Genomic DNA, 22,671 nt, shown 5'->3' with positions numbered 1-22,671 from the left:
CGTCCCTCACCACGTACGTCCTGGTGCAATGGGATGCTGTCTCCTGGAACAGCATTTTCAATTTTTCTTTTTTTTTTTTTTTTTTTTCCAAAGATTATCTTCAGCACTACTGTGCTGTGCAGCTGGCCTAACGGAAAGATAAAAAATAGTGAAAAGGAAAATAGGTGGTGTTGGATCTGCTCCAGAATGGAAAGGGGTTACTCACGGTAGATTGAACAGTTTGCCTGGGGTGAGATGGCTCTTGTTTTCGCATGCATCGGCCTGGCCGGCTGCCCTGAGCTCATGTGACGGACACTGGAGTTGTGCTCTGTGATAAATACTTTGGTTCGTCATTTCTGTGTAGCAAAGTGAAAATAAGCCCGGGTTAGCTCAAGTCTTGTGAGCTTGCCTAGAGCTGATCCAGCCCTTGGGTGGCGATGGCTCAGGTGGCATCCCCAGCCCGCTCCCAGCGCTCTCATTGTGAACGAGTCCTGCCAGTTTCTTCGTGTAACGGGCATCTAGCGTATCTATTGGAAGGCGTTTAAAATATGAAAATCTGAAAATGAAAAATTTGTATGAAAATGTAACAATACGAGCCACTGAATGCTGCAGCTGCCTGGCTTTTGCTTTTTGATTTATTTTGTCATTTAATATAAATACGGGTTTTGTTGTTCTTTTTTCTTAAACTAGTCTTGAAAAATGGCACCGGCTGCTCCGAGAGAAGCGGGCGTATGGAGACAAACCAGAGCTCTCTTGTTCAAGAACTGTCTTATTAAGTGTAGGACTAAAAAAAGCAGCGTTCAGGTAAGTGGAGCGCTTGTTTACTGCTGCCTTCGAGTCGGCAGTTATTCTGCATTTAAGTGGCTCCTGAGTCAGAGGCGATGCTCAGTTTTATTATGATATTTCTGAAGCTCTGAATTTTGGGTTGATACAGGCTTTTTCAGAAGGTATTTTGTGATCCTTTGGTTGAAAATGTATCCTAACATGCAAGGCATTATCCAGAAGGCATCCTTGAATTAATATTTCAATCTTCGTGCATTTCTAAAAACGTTTGCACCCATAACTAAGCAGTATAGTGGGAGTAGACCTCTTAAAAAGATTTTTACCTTTTGTAACAGTTTAGCTCTGCGCATGGGTGATTGTATGGCATTTTAAGATGAAGTCAGAGGTGAAGAAGAGACAACGCAATGCTTGGCTGGACTTGTGTAATGGTTCATGGTTTGTGTTTTGTTAGTTTCCAAATAGCATAAGTTTGCTGATACTTAAAGCACGTAGAATTGTCCCTTTGTACCTTAAAATGGCTTCTTAGGTTACCAATGCATGCGATTAAAGTCCTGCTTCAATGCCAGAGAAAGATTTGGCATTAAAATTGCTGTTACATTGAAAACATTCAGGAAACTTTACAGTTAAGTAGTTGGACTCATAGTCCCTCCTCTAAGCTTAATGTAACGAAGATAAGCTTTCGGGAATTTTTGTTTCTATGACTGCTCTTTGAAGTTTTCTTATTTATTTCTTTCCTTGTGCAGGAGGTCCTTTTCCCTCTCTTTTTCTTGTTCTGGCTAATTCTGATGAGCATGATGCACCCGCACAGGAAATACGGCGAGGTCGCCAACACCAACCTCGGCACTCTGGATACCTCCATGCTGGTGAATTTTGTCATCGGATACACGCCGCCAACCCGAATGGCACGAGAAATCATGAAGAAAGTGGCTTTTGATAACTTTGAAGATGGTATTCAGACCCTAAGCATTTTATTTTCCTCAGTATATCTCATGCTGTGGCTTGTGTTTGAAGAGGGAGCTCAGTGTTGCTACTGATGGTAGAAAAAAAGCATTTCTTTTCCATCGCAGATAGAGACTGTGAAGGCGTTTGTTGGGTTTTTTTGCTTGGTTGGTTTCTGGCACTGCCATCTCAAAGTGGTTCCCACTCTCCTGTTGCAACCAACAAGCGTTAGGTGGCTGCAGGGAAGGTTTTGGGAGGACCCACGTGCAAAGTGCAGAAGGCCCCTGAACAGCTGCAGAACTAAGTAACGCTTGTCCTGTGACATCCTGGGGCAAATTCAGGAGATGATGCTGTTCTGCAGATACTTTAGGTTGTGTTTGCTATCCTGTTGTTTCAACTTTAAAAAATTTTTTTTGAATTCTGACTCCCATTAAGACTGTATCACCTCTTCTTTTGAAAGCGATTTTTCTTTTTTTTTAAAATGCTACAGCTCACACATCTAACGGGAGCTCATCTCTCCAAAACCACTCTGTATTTTTAGTTTGGTATCTTTGATTCTCTTCCTTGTGGAGAAACCGCCCAGCCCGACATCTGCGTTTTCCTTACGGGTGCGCTCAGCTGCTTCGAGCAAACGGTTCTGCTTTCTGCCTTTGCAGCCCATCTTCCATCCTCTGCTGAAGTTGGTGGCAAAGTACTATGTTTTCGTATATTTAGCCCTCTGCCCTGGTTAATCTCCCCTTCTTGAAAAGTGCTGGTGCTGGAGGATAAACTCTCAGGTGGCTGGCAGAGGATTGGGGCATGGAAAATGTTGGAGCGGCAAAAAATGGGGGGAAAAAGGGAAAGGCTCGGGGGTAAATTGGAGTTACCCACCCTGCTACTGAGCAACACCTGCAGGTTTCTGTTCAGGAGAATATTTCTTCACTGGGACAAAAATATAACCATGTATACATCTATATATGTGTGTGTCTATCTCTCTCTGCAAAACCAAATAAATCATGAATTATTAACATAATGCTTCTTTAAAACTATTGCACAGTTTTTCTTCCTGCTGTACTGATACCTAAATCAATGTGATAATTTCTTCTCTCTCGCAGGCATCATCACAGAGGAGTATTTAAGCGAAGAGGAGCTGCAAGAGGCTAGTGCTTTTAAACCCTCAAACTTTGTGGGTGTAGTGTTCAACGATGCCATGTCCTACCAGCTGAGGTTTCCCGATTCGGTCGCGATGTCTTCCATTTATATGGAATCAAGAGGTAAATGAGCATGCTTTTGTACGTGCTCTGTAAGGGGGTAAACTGAAAAATCATTCCCTCTTTTTCTTTTTGGGGCTAGTGTTGCATGCGTCGGTTTGTGGCGTTTGTTTTCACCATTTATAAGGGATGGCCTCAAGCTGTGCCATCTTTACGTTGGGGATAAGACAGCTGTAACTCCGGCTTTTTGCATTTTAAAAGACCTTGCTTTATTCTGCAGCCAGTTGCTCCAACCTGCGGAAAGGGTGTGAATCGGTAACGTACTGGAGCTCGGGATTTACGGCTCTGCAAGCTTGCATCGATGCTGCAATTATACAGGTAAATCTGAAAAAATAACCTAGTAAAACCAAGGAGGTTCACATCCGTGGACTGCCTTGGTTCTGACTGGTTTTGTGATGTTGTCTATTAATTGTATAAAATGCCGTATCAAAAATTAGCTCGAATGCGAGGAGAAGGCAGAATATTTCCTGCGTGTTTTGCCGTATTTTGTACAGAAGTGTTCTTGCGCAGTTGAATAACGCAGGCATTTGTCTTCATTTCTGTCCAAATGAGCCTGAACCGTGCATCCCAGCAGTCATCAAAACCCAAAGGCTTGACGATGCTCACCCCAAAATGCTCTTTAAGATGCTGCACCGAAAGGGGCTGCGGAATTTGCCTTCCTGGTTTGGGGTCGGCGTTCCTCGGCAATGCCCTTTTCCCTCTTTCTCTCCCGTCAGGCCGCTCGCGGCGGGAGCGAGTCTCATCTTTCTAGGTGATAGGAATTGCAGAATCGTTAATTTTATCTCCAGGTGTTAGGATGTTCTCCGATTTCCGTGCTAGGATTTGAGGACAGTAAGGTTTCGGGGTCTCCAGATCTCTCTCCGACGGCTGGCGGGTGGGATGGGGCTGTAAAATCAGGAGCGATGCAAAAATAACTCTTCCTTCTCTTCCTTTCAGCTGAAGACTAATCAGTCGGTTTGGGAACAACTTGAATTGACGAGAGCAATGGTTATGGGAGAGGCTGCGGTGGTGGAAATAGATAATTTTCCTCGTGCGATCATCTTAATTTACCTAGTGATCGCTTTCTCACCATTTGGGTATTATTTGGCAATTCACATTGTGGCGGAAAAGGAGAGGAAGTTGAAGGAATTCTTAAAAATTTTGGGACTTCATGACACTGCTTTTTGGTATGTGAGTGTTTGGTATAACCCATTCTTTATATTTCTTTATATATTTTATATTTCTTTTCTAAAAAGTACCCCAGCACTTTTGAGGAAAACTCCTCTATCCTGTCTTCCAGTCTTTTAACTGTTTTCAGTCTGATTAACTGAAAACAGCCTAAAAGTGAGATACTCTGTAAAAATCTAACATAGAGATACGTGCAGTATCGTGAAAATAGGAAAATGTTCGTAAGTAAATACCAGATAAATACTGTTGCGTTTATGCATGTGAAGTTATACCAGACTTAGAGGCATTAAGTGTGATGATGTGTGAGGTTTTTATGTAGTTTGGTTTTCGTTGTTTTTAAATATTTTTGGCTCAGTACCTCCTTTTCTGGAGGCTCAACAGGTGACCTGCAGTCTCTCTCCAGAGCTTAGCAGCAGTTTCCCCAACACATAATTAAATGAATCTAACTCTATAATTTTAATGTGACAGAGCAGTCTGAGCAACAGGTTTTAATTTGTTTCCTCACCGTGATGGAAATTGTCCTATGCAATATAATGTTGGGTTGTATTTTTTTTCCAAATGAGAAGATGTACTAATTTGAAATCATTGATAATTACAGAGACAAAAACGGGTTTAGCTTTGTCCTTCGCCACAGCAGCCGACAGCATTTTAGCATCTCTTCCTGCTGCCCCGTAACAGCCAGCTGGGGTTGTCTGGGTTATTTTTTTTCTGGTTGCTTTTGTTTTATTTCTGCACCCCAGCTCTTCTCTGGCAGTCGGGTCTGTCTGTCTGTGGTGCGTCCCTGGGGACAAATCTTATTTAGCTGAGTCCTTCACCCGCAGCCTTGGCCCGCTGTCCCCGCTTGCCCCTCGCACATCAGCACTGAGCATCTCTGGTCTGCAGGAGATCATTGTCCTTTTCCCAGTGTGGACTGGGGGCGATCCGCAGAGGCGCGCTGGTAATGCAGCTGTGGTCGGTCACCGAATAGAACTCAGAAAACTTGCTTCTGAGGAAGATGTGTCGTTTTTTTACTACCTGTACACAAATCGCCCTTGTTTCCTGAGGTCAGAATTGCTTACAGACTTGCAGCTCTGTTTTTAAAAAGAAAAGGATTTTATTACCCTGTCCAGCTACTGGAATGACTAGTGTATTAAATTTTAAATAGAATTTCTTTAATTATTGAAACCGACTACTCGGTTACCCTCTTTTGGTTATACCAGGGAATAATTATGCAAGTTAAAAAAAAAATCCGGAGTCATCTAATTGTGTATCTTTTTGATGCTGTGGGTATTGATGTGTGTGCTCTAATGCCTAGAGCAATTACAGGGATGTTTGTAAGAGCTCTCTTTATTTGGGGGCTCTTGTTTTGTTGCAAACTTGTCCTTTGGTGCAGCGGTCTGGAATATTAAAGAATGGTAGTTTTAGCTATTTGTGTGTGTGAATAATTCAGGCTGGGAATTCACTGACTGGTTTCTGTTCTTCTGTTCCCCCCTTTTGCTCCCAGGCTGTCTTGGGTGCTGCTGTACATGAGCCTGATTTTTGTCATGTCCATTCTTATGGCAGTGATTGCGACGGCCTCGTCCCTCTTTCCCCAGAGCAGTGCCTTTGTGATATTTCTCCTTTTTTTCCTCTATGGAATCTCTTCGGTAAGTATTCCTGGTCTTCTTGTGTTCAGCCATCCCTTCCCTGTGGGTTTTTTTCCCCCTTCCCATCTGACCTTGTTCTCTCTACTAAAGCGTTTGGAGCAAACGTGGCTCCTGCAGGACCAGACGGTGGTGGGTACCTTCCCTGGGTCCGCTCTGGTTTGGGATGTTGGGCAGGTCTCGACCGTCACTATGAGAAATATCTGTCCTTACTGAAATATCTGAGTTTATAACCATCTGTCTGTGAACTGAAAACACCGTCTGCACAGCACCATTTTGAAGTCATGCCCTCTTCTAAAGATTTACTGTTTCTATATAGTGTAATGTTAAAACCCTAATTAAAGGTCAGAGAATTAATTTATACAGCAAATTACTTGTCTGAGTTCATAAGCAACCAGTGCAGAAATAGCGATTTGTTTACTCTCTATCACTTAGAGAAGGTGCACTCACCGGGGTGTATACACACACTCAGCCATATGGCTCCTGATTTTTCTTTTATAACTTTTTTCTGTTCTCTGTCACTTGGCTTCTTTGGGAAATCTGTCCCACCTGATGGTCTGTTTGTAAGGGGGGTGTGGGTGAATGCTGTAGTGACTATACCAGGGAAATGATACGACTATCAGAGGCAAAATTGAAGCTGTGGTCTTTTTACTTTAGTTTTTCTATATCCTGTAGTATTTTTCAATATAATGCCTTTTTTTTTTTTTTTTTTAAATCCGTTCTTAGGTTTTCTTTGCACTTATGCTGACACCTCTATTTAAAAAGTCAAAACATGTGGGTATAGTGGAGTTCTTGGCGACACTGGCTTTTGGTTTTGTGGGTCTTAATATTGTCCTGCTGGAAGATTTCCCCAAGTCTTTCGTGTGGATTCTCAGCCCCTTTTGTCAGTGCAGCTTCTTGATCGGTATCGCGCAGGTAAATAACTACCTCCTCCTCAGACTGCAACCTCGTCGCTCCTTTGTCTTGCCTCATTTTGAAATAGGTCTTGATGTAGATATTCTGAAATTGTTTTGTTTTTTTTAATAAACTGATGATGGTGGGGAAAAACGCCTCTTTTATTAGCTTCCCATGGCGATTTAGTATCAAGTTAAATACAGGGCGCCACCAAGCTACTGCTATTCTTTGTGTTTGTTGCTGTGGTCTCAGTTGCTTTTTCATTATTATTGTTTTTTTAATTTTGCTAAGTTTTGCACCGTGCTGTCGTGTCTTTCCAGGCTGGTACAGCGCCGGTGTGTAACATCTCCCTCTGTCCGTGTTTGTTGGCAGGTCATGCATCTAGAAGATTATGAAGATGGTGCAACATTTTCAAGTCTAAATCACGGTCCTTACCCACTCTTCATCTCTCTTATTTTATTGGTGCTGGATAGCATATTTTATCTGCTTGTGGCTGTCTACCTTGATCAGGTTATCCCAGGTATGTTCATGAGAAAAATTGAACTGAACTGTGCTAGCATCATCCTGGGCCCCCCAGGGCTGGTGGCATTGCAGACTTAATTTCAACTGCGGAGAAAGGAGGTGGTGCTGTTTGCAAATGTATTTTACGCTGTGACTCGGAATACTTTTAGCTGGAATAATTTATATTCTGTTAAAACTGAGAGATGTGAGGAGGGGTATTAGCATGTTTAGAATTGATGGCCCTTAGGTACGCCAGCTAAACTTTGTTTCCCTCTTTCTAGAGGAAAAGCTTTACTGGGTTGACTAATGCCTCAGCTTTGCAATTTGCTCTTACAGCGATTAAAGACCACTCTGCCTGTTCCAGACCTTTCCCTGTGACAGCAGTAGTTTAACGTGAAAAGCAGAAAAAAGTTGTTAATCTTGCGACTAATGCCTGGTTAAGCCCTTCAGCTCCCTTTGCCTCTGATGTCTCTGGCGTTACATTGCCTGCGTTTAAGGCACTGTTCTTTCAGCACTGGGGATTTCTCTTGGGTGGAAAGAGATTTGCACATATATTTAAATACTTAGCAAAGCTGGAACCTGCTAGCAGCGTTGATGGGAACCGTGGCTTAAATGCAGATAATGTAAGCTTGGCTGATGAAATCCCTCCAGAATGGGGGTGCAGGCTGGCTCCTAAACCTTCAGCAGGATGGTTCATGGCTTTTATAGCTAAAAGCCAAAAACTGAGGAATATCTGCGGTTACTATTAAGAAATTGTCTTTTTCCCTTTATTATCCAGGGGAGTTTGGACTACGCCGCACACCATTTTTCTTTATGAAGCCCTCATTTTGGTCGAAGCACAGAAAAAATTACAGGGAGTTGTACGAGAGCAGCATCAACGGCAGTTTAAGTTTCAGTGAGATAGTTGAGCCCGTGCCTTCCGAATTTCAGGGAAAAGAAGCCATCAGGTACGATTCCTGCCCTGCCTCACGTGCAGATTAGCAGATCACCTGGGTCCCTGACATTTTGATGTGTAATTTGAAAATCACTCTTGGTTCTCCAGTCGTTGGATTCAAATAGCATATGGTATGCATTGCAGAGTCCTCCGCACACACGCACGCAGCACGGCTAGTTTCCATTTTCAGTGAAGCCCCAACATCATCAACGACATGGATGCTCTCCAAGGATAAGTCACTGGGCTTAAAGAAAGGGTTTGTTTGTGGATTGTATTCCTGCAGTTGGAGTCCTCTCAAATCCGGACGGTTTTCCATTCCCTCGGTTTCACTGAGACCGTGAGAGGCGTAAGCGGTTGCAGATGTTGAAACACCGACTCTTCTGGGAGGGTTTAGTTTCTGGTAACACACATTTCAGGAGAAAAAGCTGAATTCTAGGTTTGTGTGAAGGCTGTTGTGTTCTCCGTAAACCAGAGGGGAACTTGGTGGTGGTTTTACCCAGCTGCCATATATAAGAGGGTAAAACAAAATGGAAAAATAGATGTCCATGATCTCACCTTTCATGCTGCATTTTGTGTTACCTGTTGTCTTGCATCTGGACTGTCGTGTACTTTTTGGTGTTTCTCAGATCCTATTTCCAGTATCTTCTTTTTAGCCCTTGTTTCCATCATTTTCCAATGGCATAGCCTGATGTGAGTCACGGAGCTCTGCATCTTCACTCCTCCCAGTTGGCTCTGCTAGTCTCAAATAAACATTTGAGCTTAGTGACCAGAACGAGTCCGGTGTTGTCGGTGCTGTCCATGTCTCTTTGGGCATCTGCCATAGGTTGAAGGGTCCAGTTTTAATCCTGATGTTCGCATGAGAACATTGTGGCCATTTTTGCATTATTCATCCACCTTGGATACTTTCCATAGCATCCCTCCACCAGCTCTCCATCATTTTCGCACTATCTTGTCATCTTTACGTGTACAGGTTTTGTTTTCTTTCATACCCCGTTCTCCTCCCCACTATTCACACCTGTAACCCACTCTCCATCCTCATTTTCAGGGTGGCCAGGCTTCCAAAACCCATCCTTCACATGGTGCCTTCAGACAAACTGGTGGGGTTTTTTTTCATTTTGAAAAGCAGTGGAGCTGGAAAGAACGTTTTTACCTTTCTTGGAGAGAAAGATACCTGCTTTCTTTTGCCTAATTTTGATCAAGAGCTGTCAGTAATCGCATCTTTGGAGTCTGTTCTGCTAACACCTTTTTCCCATATTGAGTCTTCTGTTGTATTCTGAAATTATCAGGGAGTAGCCATTCCCTTTTCTAGCTTGGGGAATCTCTAGTGCATTGTTCTACCATGTGAAAGAGATACAGATTTGAAATAATTCCATCTGTCATCATAGGAAATACCCTAGAAGGTGACCAGAAAAAGCTTTCTGATACCAGGCTGGAGACAGACTAAGTTCTGTGACAAGATGTCTTGTCTCTGTACTTGCCTCTATGGGTCTTTAACGTGTCTAGTGCCACTTTAGTACGGTCATCGTGTTGTCACTGTTGCCAAGTGTTAATCATTCAAAATTTCATCCAAAGATCCTAAAATAGTTTATAAAATGACCTGTCTTCTTTCAGAATCAGCTGTGTTCAGAAAACATTCAGGAAAAAGGGGGAAACTGTGGAGGCTCTCAGAAGTAAGAACATTTTAGCTTTTTAGCTGCTTATCAGATGCAGAGGAGCAAGAGTTGAACTGTTGAGTGATCTTTTGTGTTTCAGTTCGGGCTTTTTGGTTTCTTTTAGTGGGGTGGGACCTTGGAGAATGAATGCCAGATGTGCTTGTGTGTGTATTCTCTCACCGCTTTGGCAGTAGTCTTGTTTAAAATGGTACCCCAAAAAGAGGAGCCCTTCCATCACTGCAGCAAGCCTGCTGACATCGTCCCCGTTATTCCTCCTCTGCCCGTGCCGTTAGTGATATGACCTTCCCTGCCCCATCTCCCTGATCTTTTGATCTCGTTTCCCCGTGTGGCTTTTAAACGTGGCCACTTCACGGCCGGTGTGGGTAAGGTAAGGCGTCCTTGCGAGCAGAGCGTAAATGCATACCCCATATGTCAGTATTTGAATTTACCTCTGCGGTAGGAGCCGGCCTCGGGTGCCACGAGCGCATCGCTAACGTCTCCTCCTTCTCTTGCGCCTGTCTCGGGGAGCAGATTTATCCTTCGACATCTATGAAGGTCAGATCACGGCTCTGCTCGGGCACAGCGGGACCGGGAAGACAACGCTGATGAACATCCTTTGCGGGCTGTGTCCACCGACGGACGGTGAGCTTCTCCGGTGTTAGGAGATTTTGAGTACCCTGCTTTTGAAAACCAAAGCCGTTAACCTCTATGGTTCTTTCAGGGTGCACCAAATGTTACTCTGGATAATGTGTGAAAGAGTCCGCTTTGGATTCATGTCCGTGTTAGCCTGCTCTCTGGCTGTACAAAACCTCTCGGTTGATTGCTCCTGGCTTTTTTTTTTTTTTAGGGTTTGTCTCTGTTTATGGGCACAAAGTCTCCGAAATCGATGAAATGCTTGAAGTGCGACAGATAGCGGGGGTGTGCCCTCAGTCCGACATACACTTTGATATATTGACTGTGGAGGAGAATCTCTCCATATTTGCTGCGATTAAAGGAATCCCTCAGAATGATTTGATACAAGAGGTAAGTCAGCTGGGCACAGATATTGTCTTACGTGTTCATTTTTAACCTGTAGGGTTAAATACCTTTAAATTGCACAGGTATTTCCATAAGGCAAGGTAGCAGGGAAATGTTAGTTTACAGTACAATAGATAAAGAGGTACAGACAGATATTTTTACAAAGATAAAGTGTTAATTTTTCCTAGGAAACTAAAATGCTCATGAAACATTTTAAATCCTAGCATTTGTGTTCAATCGTAGACATCTTTTAACTTCTTCAGGTTTGCTGGAGCTTAAGGCCCTGCTCTGGATGGCCGGGTTCGTTAGCGGGGTGTGCAGCTCAGATACAGGATACACTGTGAATTAGGAACAGTTAATTTGAATGTTAATCGTTAATAATCTGGTTAAAAATGTATAGCTTTTTTTTAACAATAAGTGCTTTTCTTATGTTTTAAAGGTGCAGAAAGTGTTGTTGGATTTGGATATGCAGCCTATCAGAGACAATCAAGCTAAAAAATTAAGCGGGGGGCAGAAAAGGCGACTGTCGGTGGGAGTTGCTGTTCTCGGGAACCCAAAGGTGAGTGTGATGGAGCCATTCCTGACTCGGTGTCACTGATACATCCAAGGGCTGATGTTGCTTGTCAAAGCCGACTAATGCATATAATAATACGTAAAATGCAAAAATTGTGTACTTTGAGCATCTGTTGCTCTTTTTTTTTTTTCCCCTTCATTTATGCTTTAAATGATTAAAACCAATTCAATAGCTCAACTTCATGCTTGAGAGTGCTGATGACTTAGGTAATGGCAGTAGCTCTGGATTTGATCTTTGGGAAAGAAATAGCTTGACAAGTTTTATGTCGTTTCTGGCAGGTAACTCTGAGCCCCCAACAGTGAACCTGTCGGAGCCTTGCAAAGCCATCCAGGCACTTGGGGCAGGGACGGAGCCAGAGAGCTCTTTTGTGCTACAGCTCTGTTATTTCTGGCCTGTAAGAATGGGACTGCTTTTAGATCTGTATTTAAAAATGATGTGTGTGACGGTTCACTGGGATTTTAAAAGCATATGTGTATATTTAACCATCCCTTAATAGGAGTGAATCCATAGCTAAAGGTGATTGTATTAGAAACAGAGTAAGACAGACTATGGCATTGTCTTGCTGTATGATTTTTCCATTTGTCGCGACAGGAGATGAATTTATCGAAAGTGTAATGAAGATAGCTGCCTTGCTTACTCTAGGATGTTTCCTCTATGTTTTAGAGGACTAACTAGCAGACTTCAAACAAAAAACCCTGTATTTAGTTAGGTGGGATTTCTGGAGATCAATACCTTGTACAGGGGTATGGCTTTGCAAACGCTTCTTGGTTTTTGCACAAAGGTTTTACTGCTGGATGAGCCGACTGCGGGTATGGATCCGTGCTCGCGGCACATCGTCTGGAACCTCCTGAAAAACAGAAAAGCGAATCGCGTGACTGTTTTCAGTACCCACTTCATGGACGAGGCAGATATCCTCGCCGGTGAGTCCTGCCGCGACCCCCCCGGGTACCAGCCTGGGGGCAGAGGCCGTCTGTCAGCGGCAGTCACGTTACAGAGCAAAAAGTGATGCTTCTCTAACTGTGGAATACACTTTTGTTTAAAATATATAGTTGGGTTTTGGAGCAAATTGACAATCTTCTGATTCAAAGGGCCTTCTTGTTTTTTGTTTCTAGATCGTAAAGCTGTGATTTCTCAAGGGATGTTAAAATGCCTTGGATCTTCTCTCTTTCTCAAAAGCAAATGGGGAATTGGCTACCGCTTGAGGTATTCTTTTTGTGTGATATCTGTTATGGGACGTCGTTTATCTTTTTTTATTGTTTTCTGTTGAAATCTATAAGATAGCACCCTCTGCCCCCAAAAAAGATCTGTTTATCATCTTTGTAATGAATGTTTGGTGCTCTGCTGGCTGATAGTTCTGATGCGGGTGTAAGGAGAAAAGCAAGCTTTAAAAACCCAATTTCTCATCGTCTGTTTTCTTAGTATGCACATTGATGCCTATTGCAACACGGAAGCTACAACCTCGCTGATAAGACAGCACATACCTGCGGCCAGCCTGATCCAGGAGAACGACGAGCAGCTGGTGTACACCCTGCCGCTCAAGGACATGGACAAGTTTGCAGGTATGGATGGTTTTGTTGTGCTGCAGGGTTGAGTGGCTGCAGGAGAGAAGTCCGTCAAGCATGACTGTACCCTGCAATTCTTGTTAAATTGTCACTTCTGCATTTATGTGGTTTTATACGTATTCATTGTTTGGCTGATTTGGCTGATGCTCAGTCAACGAGGTCTTTCTCAGGTGAGTGAGGACCTCATCACCTCCTCCAAGGGGGCTGTGATATGTTAAGGGGGATGTGGGTACCCGACAGCAAGTCCTGGGGAGATGCCTTTAGCAGAAGGGTGAAGAGACCCTTTGTCCGAGAATCCCCTTGTCCCGCAGAAGCATCATCTTGTTGCCGAGCGTTGTAATGAGCAGAGCTGGCCTCCAGCCGGAAGGCAGAAAGCCCCAAGTCCTACAAAACTCAATCCCCCTTGTTGTGAGCCACAAAGAGCGTTGTGTCACTGCCTTAAAATGCCCTGGGGAGAGGGAGCACAGAACAGATGTGTTAATTGCTGCCAGCTCGTGAAATCATCTGATCAGTCCTACACAGGGCTCCTTGTTCACCTCCCAGGAGAAAATGGAAGAAACACTGTGTCCTTTGCACTATATGGAAAGCTGAGGGAGAATCAATACTGGTGTGAATATGCAGCTCATATTTCATAAATGTTTTTTTTTCCCCATTGCGTTTAACCAGTTAATAATTTATTAGCTTTACCTTTAGCAGCCACTGCGTGTACTTCTGAAAAACAGACATGTTTATGCAAGATTGAATCAATTCCCCCAAACTATTTTAAGGGGAAGCTGAGGTTAGGAATATGCCTCAGCCACTGGGGCAGAAGAAATTGTGGAGATCTGATGAGCATCATCAGGTATCCAGCTGCTCTTCCTATTTGACGCGTTTGCCTTTCCCTTCAGCGTGACCTTGGCTCTGAAGCTCCTCATTTTGTCAAGTCCTTCACTTCATAGGACTGGCAAGAGCCCAGCAGCGTTTTTTTTATCCCAAGGTACTAATAAGTGCTCTCACTCTGAACATCAGTTTGGTCTTCAAGCTGTGCATGCTGTCCAGGATCTCTTGCCCAGTTAAACTGGCTCTACAGATCTGGGTATTTATTTTTTTATATATAAAAATATGTGAAATTGCTCAGTGGTTTTATTTATAAAATCTTTGTGCCTGAGCAGGGATGTAGGTAGGAAGAGCTGTCCTGCAGGCCCTGTGTGCGATGTTTCCAGGAGAGTGGCTCTTGCAGGCAGCCAGGAGGCAGCTCTGAGCCCAGGAGCTGTAGGATGCTGAGGTGGTTTTCATAAACACTACAGCTTCGGGAAAACATGCCGCATTTCCCGTACCTGACCACAGAGGATGAAGTTTTGTGCTAAAAGGAGCTTATCCCAACCTTGGTTCTCAAGTCATGACCTCTGTCTTCATAGTTAAGCAACTATTTATACATTACCTGCTGCTTTCTACTGTGCAGAAGGCTTTAGGGATGCCTCTGATGTGCTTGGCGATCCCTTGGGAGACGACGTAATCCTGTTTCAGAGCAACCAGTATGTCTCGCTTCTGTCTCTAGGCTTGTTTTCTGACCTCGACACTCATTCCCATTTGGGCGTTATCACCTATGGCGTTTCCATGACGACGCTGGAGGATGTCTATCTGAAGCTGGAAGTCGAGGCAGAGATCGATCAAGCAGGTGGGATGGACCATGGCTGTTTTCCTGTTTTCCCTCATATTTGATATAGTCTTAATTAAAGTAGAATTGTCCATGCCACGTCACTGCCAGAAGGAGTTTTGCTGTGGAGGTAAGAATAAAAAATCCTGTCGCAGAGTGCTACATCCAGCAGCATGGGGCTCCTTCAATCGCACGGCGTTCCGGGCTTTTGAAATATTTAACATGAAAAACGTGCAAAAGCAGTGAGTTGGGTGGGGAGTGGTTCTGGGAGGATCCAGGGGAAAAGCTTTTTAGTGGCTGTCTCTGCAGTAATTAATTTTTCATTCAGTGTACCTGACATCTAATTTCTTTGCTTTACAGTTGCACTTTTTATGACAAGCTTTTAAAAATGTGCTTTATTTTCCTGGTGGAGCTTACTTTCACAAAATCATAAATACAGAGTATAAAATTTATTTCCAACTTTCTGTATGAACAGTAATATTAGTAGCGTGCACTTAAGGCTGAAATAACTGAATTTGTCTTTCTTCCCCCTGTTTAAATTAACTTTCAATTAAAATGAAAAGTTGGAACTGCTTAATATTACTCCAGAATTAATCAGTTCTTCTTTTGATGTCAAGTTTGTGTGGTTTAAGCTGTCTGGAGCTTTCTAGAGCTTTCTGTGTGATACAGACTAGGAAACTGCCCTGCTCTGCAATGTTTCTGCGTGGGTATAAGGGGGTTCGACAGCTGAATGTGCTGGTACTGCATAATACAGGTGCATAGAGAGGCTACTGGTACGGATTTGGGGCAGGTCTGTATCTGTTGAGTGGCAGAAGTTTGTATCATCTGCCTGAAGTGCCCGCTGTGCGTGCGATTGAGAGCTTTGGGGCAGAGCGGTGTCCTTGGCCTGGGGGTTAAGTTGAGAGAGTGGGGTGAGATGAGCCGGCTTCTGCAATAGCAAGGGGCAGGAATTGATGGGCACCCAACTTTCTCCAACCCAACTATTTCAAACTGCGTAGCTCTGTCAGAGCATCGAATCTGTAGAGTTTTACTCTCTTCTTTTTCAGATTATAGCGTGTTCAATTCCCAGCAAGTGCAGGATGAAATGGATACAAAATCCCTCGACGATATGGAGCAGAGCCTCCTGATGCTCTCGGAGACGAAGGCGCCAGCAATGAGCAATACAGCCCTCTGGAAGAAGCAGGTTTCCACCATAGCCAAGGTTCATTTCCTTAGTCTCAAGCGGGAAAATAAATGTGTGAGAGTCATGTAAGTATTGGGGCTTTCTCAGTGATATACAAAATTCTCAAAACCTGTTTGAATGACACCAGAGAAAGGGCAGGATGGGATTAACTTTTTTCCCATAATTACATTTGAAAAATAAGAAGTATGAAGCTATGCGTTACTGTTGAATATACGCTTTTTGGGGGGCGAGGGAGATGTTTTAGTAGCGTGCACGTAAACGGGGTTGGCTTTCGCTGAATTCTAATAAAACCAAAACTTTTATTTCTTTCAGGTTGTTGCTTTTTCTGATTTTTCTTGTAGTTCAGATTTTACTGTTTTTCATACACCACATCATCAAAAATTCTGTAGCTGCTATCAAACTTTCCCCAGATTTGTACTTGCTGAAGCCCGGGGAGGACTATCACAAGTACAGGAGTCGTCTCCTGCTGCAGAACTCCACAGGTAGGAGAGCAGAGATGCTCCGGGGGGTGACTCCTGTCCCCACCTCTCTCTTTAATGTAGCATTTCACGTGGTAGGCAGAGATGGTGTGTGCTACTTTTGGCATTGGGGACAAACTTCTTCCTTGAAATTAACCCAAATGAAGAGTTTCCAAGTACCCGGAGCTGGTAGAGAGTCAGTATCCTTTGTGCCGTAGGGTTTGGTTCAGAGATCCTCCTCCTCCTCCTCGTCCCGTGTCTGGTAGCCTTGTGCTCGCTGTGTCTCGAGACAGAAAGATGACCCATGTGAAGGAGCTGGGTAGGGAGACGTTTCGATACATCAACGTTAAAATCCTGCTAGGAAGCATTTTGGAAAAATCTTTTTTTTTTCAACTTAAGATGTTTTAAAAGTGCGTAGCAGCGATCCGGGCAATAGAAAGGAGAGTCTGTTTGAGCTATTGGGAATTTGTGCTTAATCCAACTTCACTTCTCCAGACACCGTATCAAAGTGCTGCCGGTTTCCTGCTCTCTTAGCTGATTCTCTGTTCGACTGAAACTGAGTATCCTGATAATGCTCCTTGGCTGCTCCGCTTCCTCACTGCTGCATTTGACTTGCACAAATTAATTGGAGAATATAACCAAAAAATTTTCTTTAATTCTTTGGAGGCTGTTGAGTGGGAAGCCAAAATAAAAATATTGGTGGTGTTCAAAACAGCAGAGGACTCTTTTTGCTGGGCATGTGTAAGGGAACAATGTGCATCAATAATTTTGTGTACAATACTCAAGCTGGTGATGAGTAATCATGTTGTTTTCTCTGTCTTACACCAGAATCGGGTATCGATGACATTGTGCACTCTCTTGGGAGCATGAACATCCTCTTGGAGATGTTCAACGACAGTGATTACGTCTCAGCTGCACCTCACAGCGCAGCTTTGAACGTGTTTGACCTTGAATCCAGACAGGTAAGGCGGAGAGACCGGCTCAGCCGTATCCCAGAGAGCAGACAGGCAGCTGGTTAGGGGCTGGGTTTGTTGTACTCTTGCCTGCAAGGCACATACTGAGTCATGCAATCAAATGATACTGTATAATATTGCTTATACAAGAGGCCTGCAAAGAGGACTTGCATTAACCGAATGGAAATATTATCAAGATAAATGTTCTTCCACAATGATAATTATGGTAGGCTAATAAAACTTCCAGCCCCTTTTCTTCCCCACAAGGATACAAAAAGCCAAGAGAAATATTTTACTTCACAAGAGACCTGGCATAGGAATTTACTTTTCTTTTTTTTTTTTTTTTACTTATACTGGCTGAATTATACATTTTGACAGAAGTATAATTCCATGGTGCTCTCATGTGTAAAGAAAAATGAGTTTCTTGGATTGTAAGTATTCATTTCAGTGTGGTCACTGAAGGAGTGTCAGGAAGATGTGAACATTGGGGTTGTATTTAATCTCCAGCAAAGCAACTGCTTTGCAATATGTTGGCGCTGTCTCTTGTTCCCATTTTTATTCATTGCAGACTGTTAATATTAGTGTGACAGCGCGGCCCTTAGCGAATGTAAATTTTTGCCTGTCTGGTTTTTAAATGCATTAGCAAGAACATACAAGTGCAGGTCGTTGTGTGTTTTGTTTTTCAGACTGTAATTGTCTGGAGCACCATTTGTCACAGCGTCACAGTTGCATAAAACATTCTGGGAGCTTATTCCAAGTAATGTGTTCTCTGTGAGCATCACTGTTTCCCTGAATTATGTTACGTGTTATAACCACCCTGAGGAGCCCAGAGCTTCCTGCGAAGCATACTCTATTATGCAAAGAGTTTTCCCAATGTTCAGATTTAATTAAGCCCGTAGGAGAACCCTCTCGGGGTATTACCCTTCCTGCAGAAGAATTAATATAGCACCTACTTTCCTTTCCAGAACTATGTTTTCACGGTCATATTCAACAGTACCATGGTGCATTCCCTGCCAGTTTTGATGAATATTGTCAGCAATCTACTTCTGCGCAATTTAAACGTGACGGAGAGCATTCAAATCTGGAGCAACCCCTTCGTTCAGGTGAGCAGCACCGGTGGCTGCGGCGGGGGCTGCCCGGCAAAAACCACCCTGAAAGACGGGACGGGTGGCAGAGCATCCCTGGGGTGAGAGGGGGAGTGCAAAAACATGCCGTCAACGGAGGGAGAAGCTGGTCGGGAGTGTCTGCAGCACCATGGGCCGTGTTCTGCACAGTGCTGTCGGGAAGGATTGGGCCCCAGTAGCCAAAGCCCGTGGAGTAAGTCCTTGGTGGTGCGGTACGGATGTTTGCAGAATTTAAGAGGACATGAAAGGTGCTGGGATTTTGTTCTGCAGCTTGTGGAAGTAGAGGAAAAAGGGGCTTGGAAAGAGGATGTCCTGTTGGGAATTCCTTACGGGTTTGTTACCGGTTACCCGCAATCCTCGGGAGGCTGAATGTGGGGATGCTGGAGGTCGTCTGCCTCCTGAGCAGAGCTGGGGTGGCTTTAGGAGAGGAGAGGCCCTGCTGGAGGAGATAAATGCTCTAGGAGTTTATTAGATGCTCTTATAAACACTCCAGAGACTTCCATAGGTATTTTTCTTCATGCTGGGGCTTGGATGATCTTGAGATACATAGAATACATGTTTTAGCATTTACAGTCGTGTTCTGATTCTAAATGCTTTTTTTTTTTTTTGCCACGGACATTCTGATATAGAAGAAATCTGATTTGTATTTCAGAATCTTCCAGACACAATCTTCAGACTGGAGATCTATTTTGAAGCTGTGTTACTGGGAATCATTATTACTGGAATGCCACCCTATTTTGCTATGGACAATGCAGAAAACCATAAGGTAAACTCCCAGGTGTTGATTCAGAGACTGCACAAGGACTTAAAAATATTGGGATTTGGGGGAGAATCTTAAGAGGCGTTTTAAATAGCGTCTTTTGCCGTGAGAGGCGGTATGGATGTGACTGCTGTTTGCTGTCTGGGGTAGGGCAGGTTTGGGAAAAGACCTTTCGCATTCTGTGGAAATGCTTTTTGCTTCTTTGGCAGCTAAAACCAACAATAACCGGGTAACACACTGATGCCACGTCGGTGTAAAAGCAGTGTATTAGAGGGGAAAACCGAGATCCTGCTCACACACTGAGGCAGATTAATAGTTTTAATTGCTATTTAATTAACACTGTGTTTTCTGTTGCAGATCAAAGCGTACACGCAGCTGAAGATAGCAGGGCTTTATCCCTCTGCTTACTGGACTGGGCAAGCCGTTGTCGACCTCCCGCTGTTTTTCTCCATCCTTGTCCTGATGATCGGCAGCCTCTTCGCCTTTCACTATGGTGTTTATTTCTACGTGGGCAAGTTCCTTGCTGTGGTGAGTGCGGTGGGGACCGGCGCACACGTGGGGATGTGGGAGCATGGTTATGTTGTCTTCTACAAGTGTTTATTTTTCTTAGATGGTTCAGCGGAATTTTTCCAACCGATATACATGGAAAAAATGCCTAATTAAGGCTGCTGGAGCAGAGGCACCAGTCAGGCTGCAGCAAAGGCAAAATAGTACTACTTTTCCTGGGGAAAAACACTCAAATTTTGGAGTTTCATTCAGAACTGGAATAAAATGGAGCTGTAAAATACCAGGATCTTCCAGGGAAATGCTCCGTCCTTTTTTTTGCTCTGCTTGCTCAGTCTGTGTTGCGCTTCTTGCTGCCGATTGATAATTGCTCCGTGTGCATCGGCGTGCTGCTAACGACAAGGTTACAGTGACTTTGAGCACAGCCCAGCTCCGCAATGAATGGCAGCACGTGATTACATTGAGAAAACTACAAGTCTTTATGTGTTTTATATTCAGAGCGGGCTTGCCTGAGATACTGGCTGTAATTGGGGAGAATCAGATTTTCCTAGCTGTTTTCCCAGAAGCTCTGAGTTAATCAGGTTTGGGATGTGACTGTTGTGCTGCAGGGCTACTTCCCTACCAGTGCATCTATCCTCGTTTTAATTTCTGTGAAAATACTAAGGCTGAAGGTGGAATTGCTAATATTTGCCAAAATCTTCAGGTCACCATTTATAGGAGCCTGCGGTATAAAAAAATGGGAAATAGTTTAAAGGAATCTGAACGAGTGAGGTACCTGCCTGTCCACATGCTCTCTTATTTGTGTCTTTAATAGTATATGCTCTAGGTACCAAGGTGGCAAAATATATCAAATTAAGCAACAAAGATGAATCCAGAGTTATGTAGCACACAAAAGGAATTCCAGTTGATACTTGCACAAAAAATTCCCTCCCTGGGTTCTTGCTATACATTTCCTGAGAAACTTTTCCTATCTTTGCAGATTTTTTGCCTGATTGGTTATGTCCCATCAGTCGTGCTCTTCACTTACGTGGTCTCCTTCACATTTAAAAAAGTTCAGAATACAAAAGAATTTTGGTCATTCATATTTTCAGTGGTGAGTAACTTTACCTTGATTTTGGTTAGCTGGGAAGCTTGGTTATCTCAAAGCCACAAGAGACTTCCCAGTTATTTTGTTTAACCGGGTGTCCTTAATGCACAAGAAATTTGAAACGTTTACCGATGTCTCTGTATCAGTGCCATATCCTAAATGATAAAAGCTTTAAAAAGTGCTCCTTGAATTAGATAACTTACACTTAGAGAGTCTGAAGTGAAGGAAAATGGACTCTTTTTTCCTTTTTCTTTTGTACAGACAGCCTTGCTCTGTACGGTTGTCACTGAAGTGGCCTTTTTCCTGGACTATTACCTGGTAACCACCATCCTGCATTACGTCTTCTCCATCTTCATCCCTATTTATCCCCTTATTGGCTGTCTGATTTGTTTTATCAAGGTAAGGGGAGGCAGGAGATCCTCTGCAGAGCACTTGTAGGTGGCTGGATGTCTGTAACGCTAACGGGCAGCACCCCCCTGCCTTTGGTGTAATGTCACCTGTAGCCATTTAACACCTGAAGAATAGCAATCGCTGGTGAAAAGTCACCTTTTTCCTGTAAGCAAAGTGTTGCAGTTTTAAAATGAGGAAAGCAGCAAATCTTCCATTAAATAGCTAAAGGAAAAGCATGCATTTCTCAGCCTGTGGGCTGAAGGAACCCAGTGATGGGAGGTGGGTTAACTGGGGGTTGGTGCCTTTAGACTGGGACCAGCCCGAGGGACTTTGATGAACTTTTATCGGTGTCAGAGTTGTGCAAGCAGGGTCTCTGCAGAGCCTAGAAAGGGCTTGAGCAACATAACTTAAATGACTGCTTTGAGATTAAAGCGCAGTGTAGAATATGCGGTCTCTGGTAGGTGGTTATTCACCTGAAAGTGTTTTTTTTCTGCGTTGTCAGATCTCATGGAAAGGCAAGCGAAAGAACGGAGGATACTACGACCCATGGGACCGGCTCCTGGTAGCAGTTATAGCTGTAAGCATGGATATTTGATTATCTGCCGTATTTGCTGTAGAGAATTGCTGACTCCTGCTGGAAGGCCCCTCTTTATTAATACAGATTTGTTTTAATGCTGAGCATCGCTGGAGCCTGCAGCTCTGGCAGCCTGTTGCAGCACAAACGGTATCAGTAAAGCTGCTGTGCCTACCAGCTCCACATCTGCTGCTTCAATAGTCTTATTAAGGGTGCTGATACTAATCCTGATTGTTATGGGAGTCTGCACTGATGGAGCGAGAACTCCAGAGCCAGGGACAGTCCCTTCTCTCTCCAAAACCCCCAAATAATTACTATTAAATCTAAGCAGACTCTGGTTTTGCATCCTCAGTGTCGACTCGCTGAGCAGCATCTAATGATATATTTCATCTTCTCGGAAACATCAGCGCTTCTGTGGTGGTGAAGAGCTGGAGCTTCTTGTCACTTGTCACGCTGGTGGGATCACCTATAGGGTCACCTATAGGATCACCAGCCTTGGAGGGCTGGCAGCACTCCGAGTAACCAGAACTGTATTTGTCTGTTGTAGCCCTATTTGCAGTGTGTCATGTGGCTCTTCCTACTGCGATGCTTCGAGCTGAAGAATGGAGGGAGGACAGTTAGAGAGGATCCATTTTTCAGGTGTGTCTCTGTTGAATAGACTTTTAAAAAATGGTAGTCCAGAGAAGTTGTTTTTGAAAGTGATGCTGGTGGTGAAACTGAGGTGTGCAATGTATAGCTACGGGGGGTATTGCAGAAAATAAAATACCTTTGGTTATATCCCATCCCAACTGTCTAAAGAATTTGTTCTCATAACTGTAGTTGTCTGAAATTCAGTCACTGAAGTGCAGAAATAGGTTTTTCACTTTCTTTTAAGTTATATCAGTGCAAAATCAGGAATTTTGTAAGGATGTCCCCTGTATAAAAATAGGGGAACTTCGTTTCCCATTGCATGGCTAGAGATGCTGTACCCCAGGGAAGAGCTTGGCATAAAGATGATGTAGTTTCAGTCATTGACAGCTCTTTCTCCTGTTTTGGGGCTTCTCAGATTTGTGCTGCAGAGAAGTGTTACTCCTGGGTTCGGCAAGCACAAATTGCTTTCTGCGTCAAAGCAGTGAGCAAATCTCAACT

General features: G+C 43.7%; 1 protein-coding gene across 1 annotated transcript in view; it reads left to right on the top strand.

The window, feature by feature from the left end:
- Positions 1-678: 678 nt before the first annotated feature.
- Positions 679-22,671, top strand: part of ABCA5 (ATP-binding cassette, sub-family A (ABC1), member 5) — a 26,753-nt gene continuing 4,760 nt past the window's right edge. The window contains exons 1-27 of the mRNA XM_009697879.1: positions 679-783; positions 1,506-1,710; positions 2,796-2,954; positions 3,172-3,269; positions 3,888-4,117; positions 5,602-5,743; positions 6,467-6,655; positions 7,007-7,154; positions 7,914-8,082; positions 9,681-9,739; positions 10,253-10,363; positions 10,569-10,744; positions 11,178-11,297; positions 12,094-12,232; positions 12,425-12,515; positions 12,732-12,871; positions 14,412-14,531; positions 15,557-15,758; positions 16,006-16,175; positions 16,980-17,113; positions 18,070-18,207; positions 18,881-18,994; positions 19,346-19,516; positions 20,472-20,585; positions 20,841-20,978; positions 21,472-21,546; positions 22,091-22,182. Of these exons, the coding sequence (XP_009696181.1) occupies positions 679-783; positions 1,506-1,710; positions 2,796-2,954; positions 3,172-3,269; positions 3,888-4,117; positions 5,602-5,743; positions 6,467-6,655; positions 7,007-7,154; positions 7,914-8,082; positions 9,681-9,739; positions 10,253-10,363; positions 10,569-10,744; positions 11,178-11,297; positions 12,094-12,232; positions 12,425-12,515; positions 12,732-12,871; positions 14,412-14,531; positions 15,557-15,758; positions 16,006-16,175; positions 16,980-17,113; positions 18,070-18,207; positions 18,881-18,994; positions 19,346-19,516; positions 20,472-20,585; positions 20,841-20,978; positions 21,472-21,546; positions 22,091-22,182 (3,749 nt within the window). The remainder of the gene's footprint in view (positions 784-1,505; positions 1,711-2,795; positions 2,955-3,171; positions 3,270-3,887; positions 4,118-5,601; positions 5,744-6,466; positions 6,656-7,006; positions 7,155-7,913; positions 8,083-9,680; positions 9,740-10,252; positions 10,364-10,568; positions 10,745-11,177; positions 11,298-12,093; positions 12,233-12,424; positions 12,516-12,731; positions 12,872-14,411; positions 14,532-15,556; positions 15,759-16,005; positions 16,176-16,979; positions 17,114-18,069; positions 18,208-18,880; positions 18,995-19,345; positions 19,517-20,471; positions 20,586-20,840; positions 20,979-21,471; positions 21,547-22,090; positions 22,183-22,671) is intronic.

Source organism: Cariama cristata, unplaced genomic scaffold, assembly GCF_000690535.1.
Source record: "Cariama cristata isolate BGI_N322 unplaced genomic scaffold, ASM69053v1 scaffold19943, whole genome shotgun sequence".
NCBI lineage: Eukaryota > Metazoa > Chordata > Aves > Cariamiformes > Cariamidae > Cariama > Cariama cristata.
Note: the sequence above shows the minus strand (reverse complement) of the source record. Positions and strands in the feature narration are given on the sequence as shown.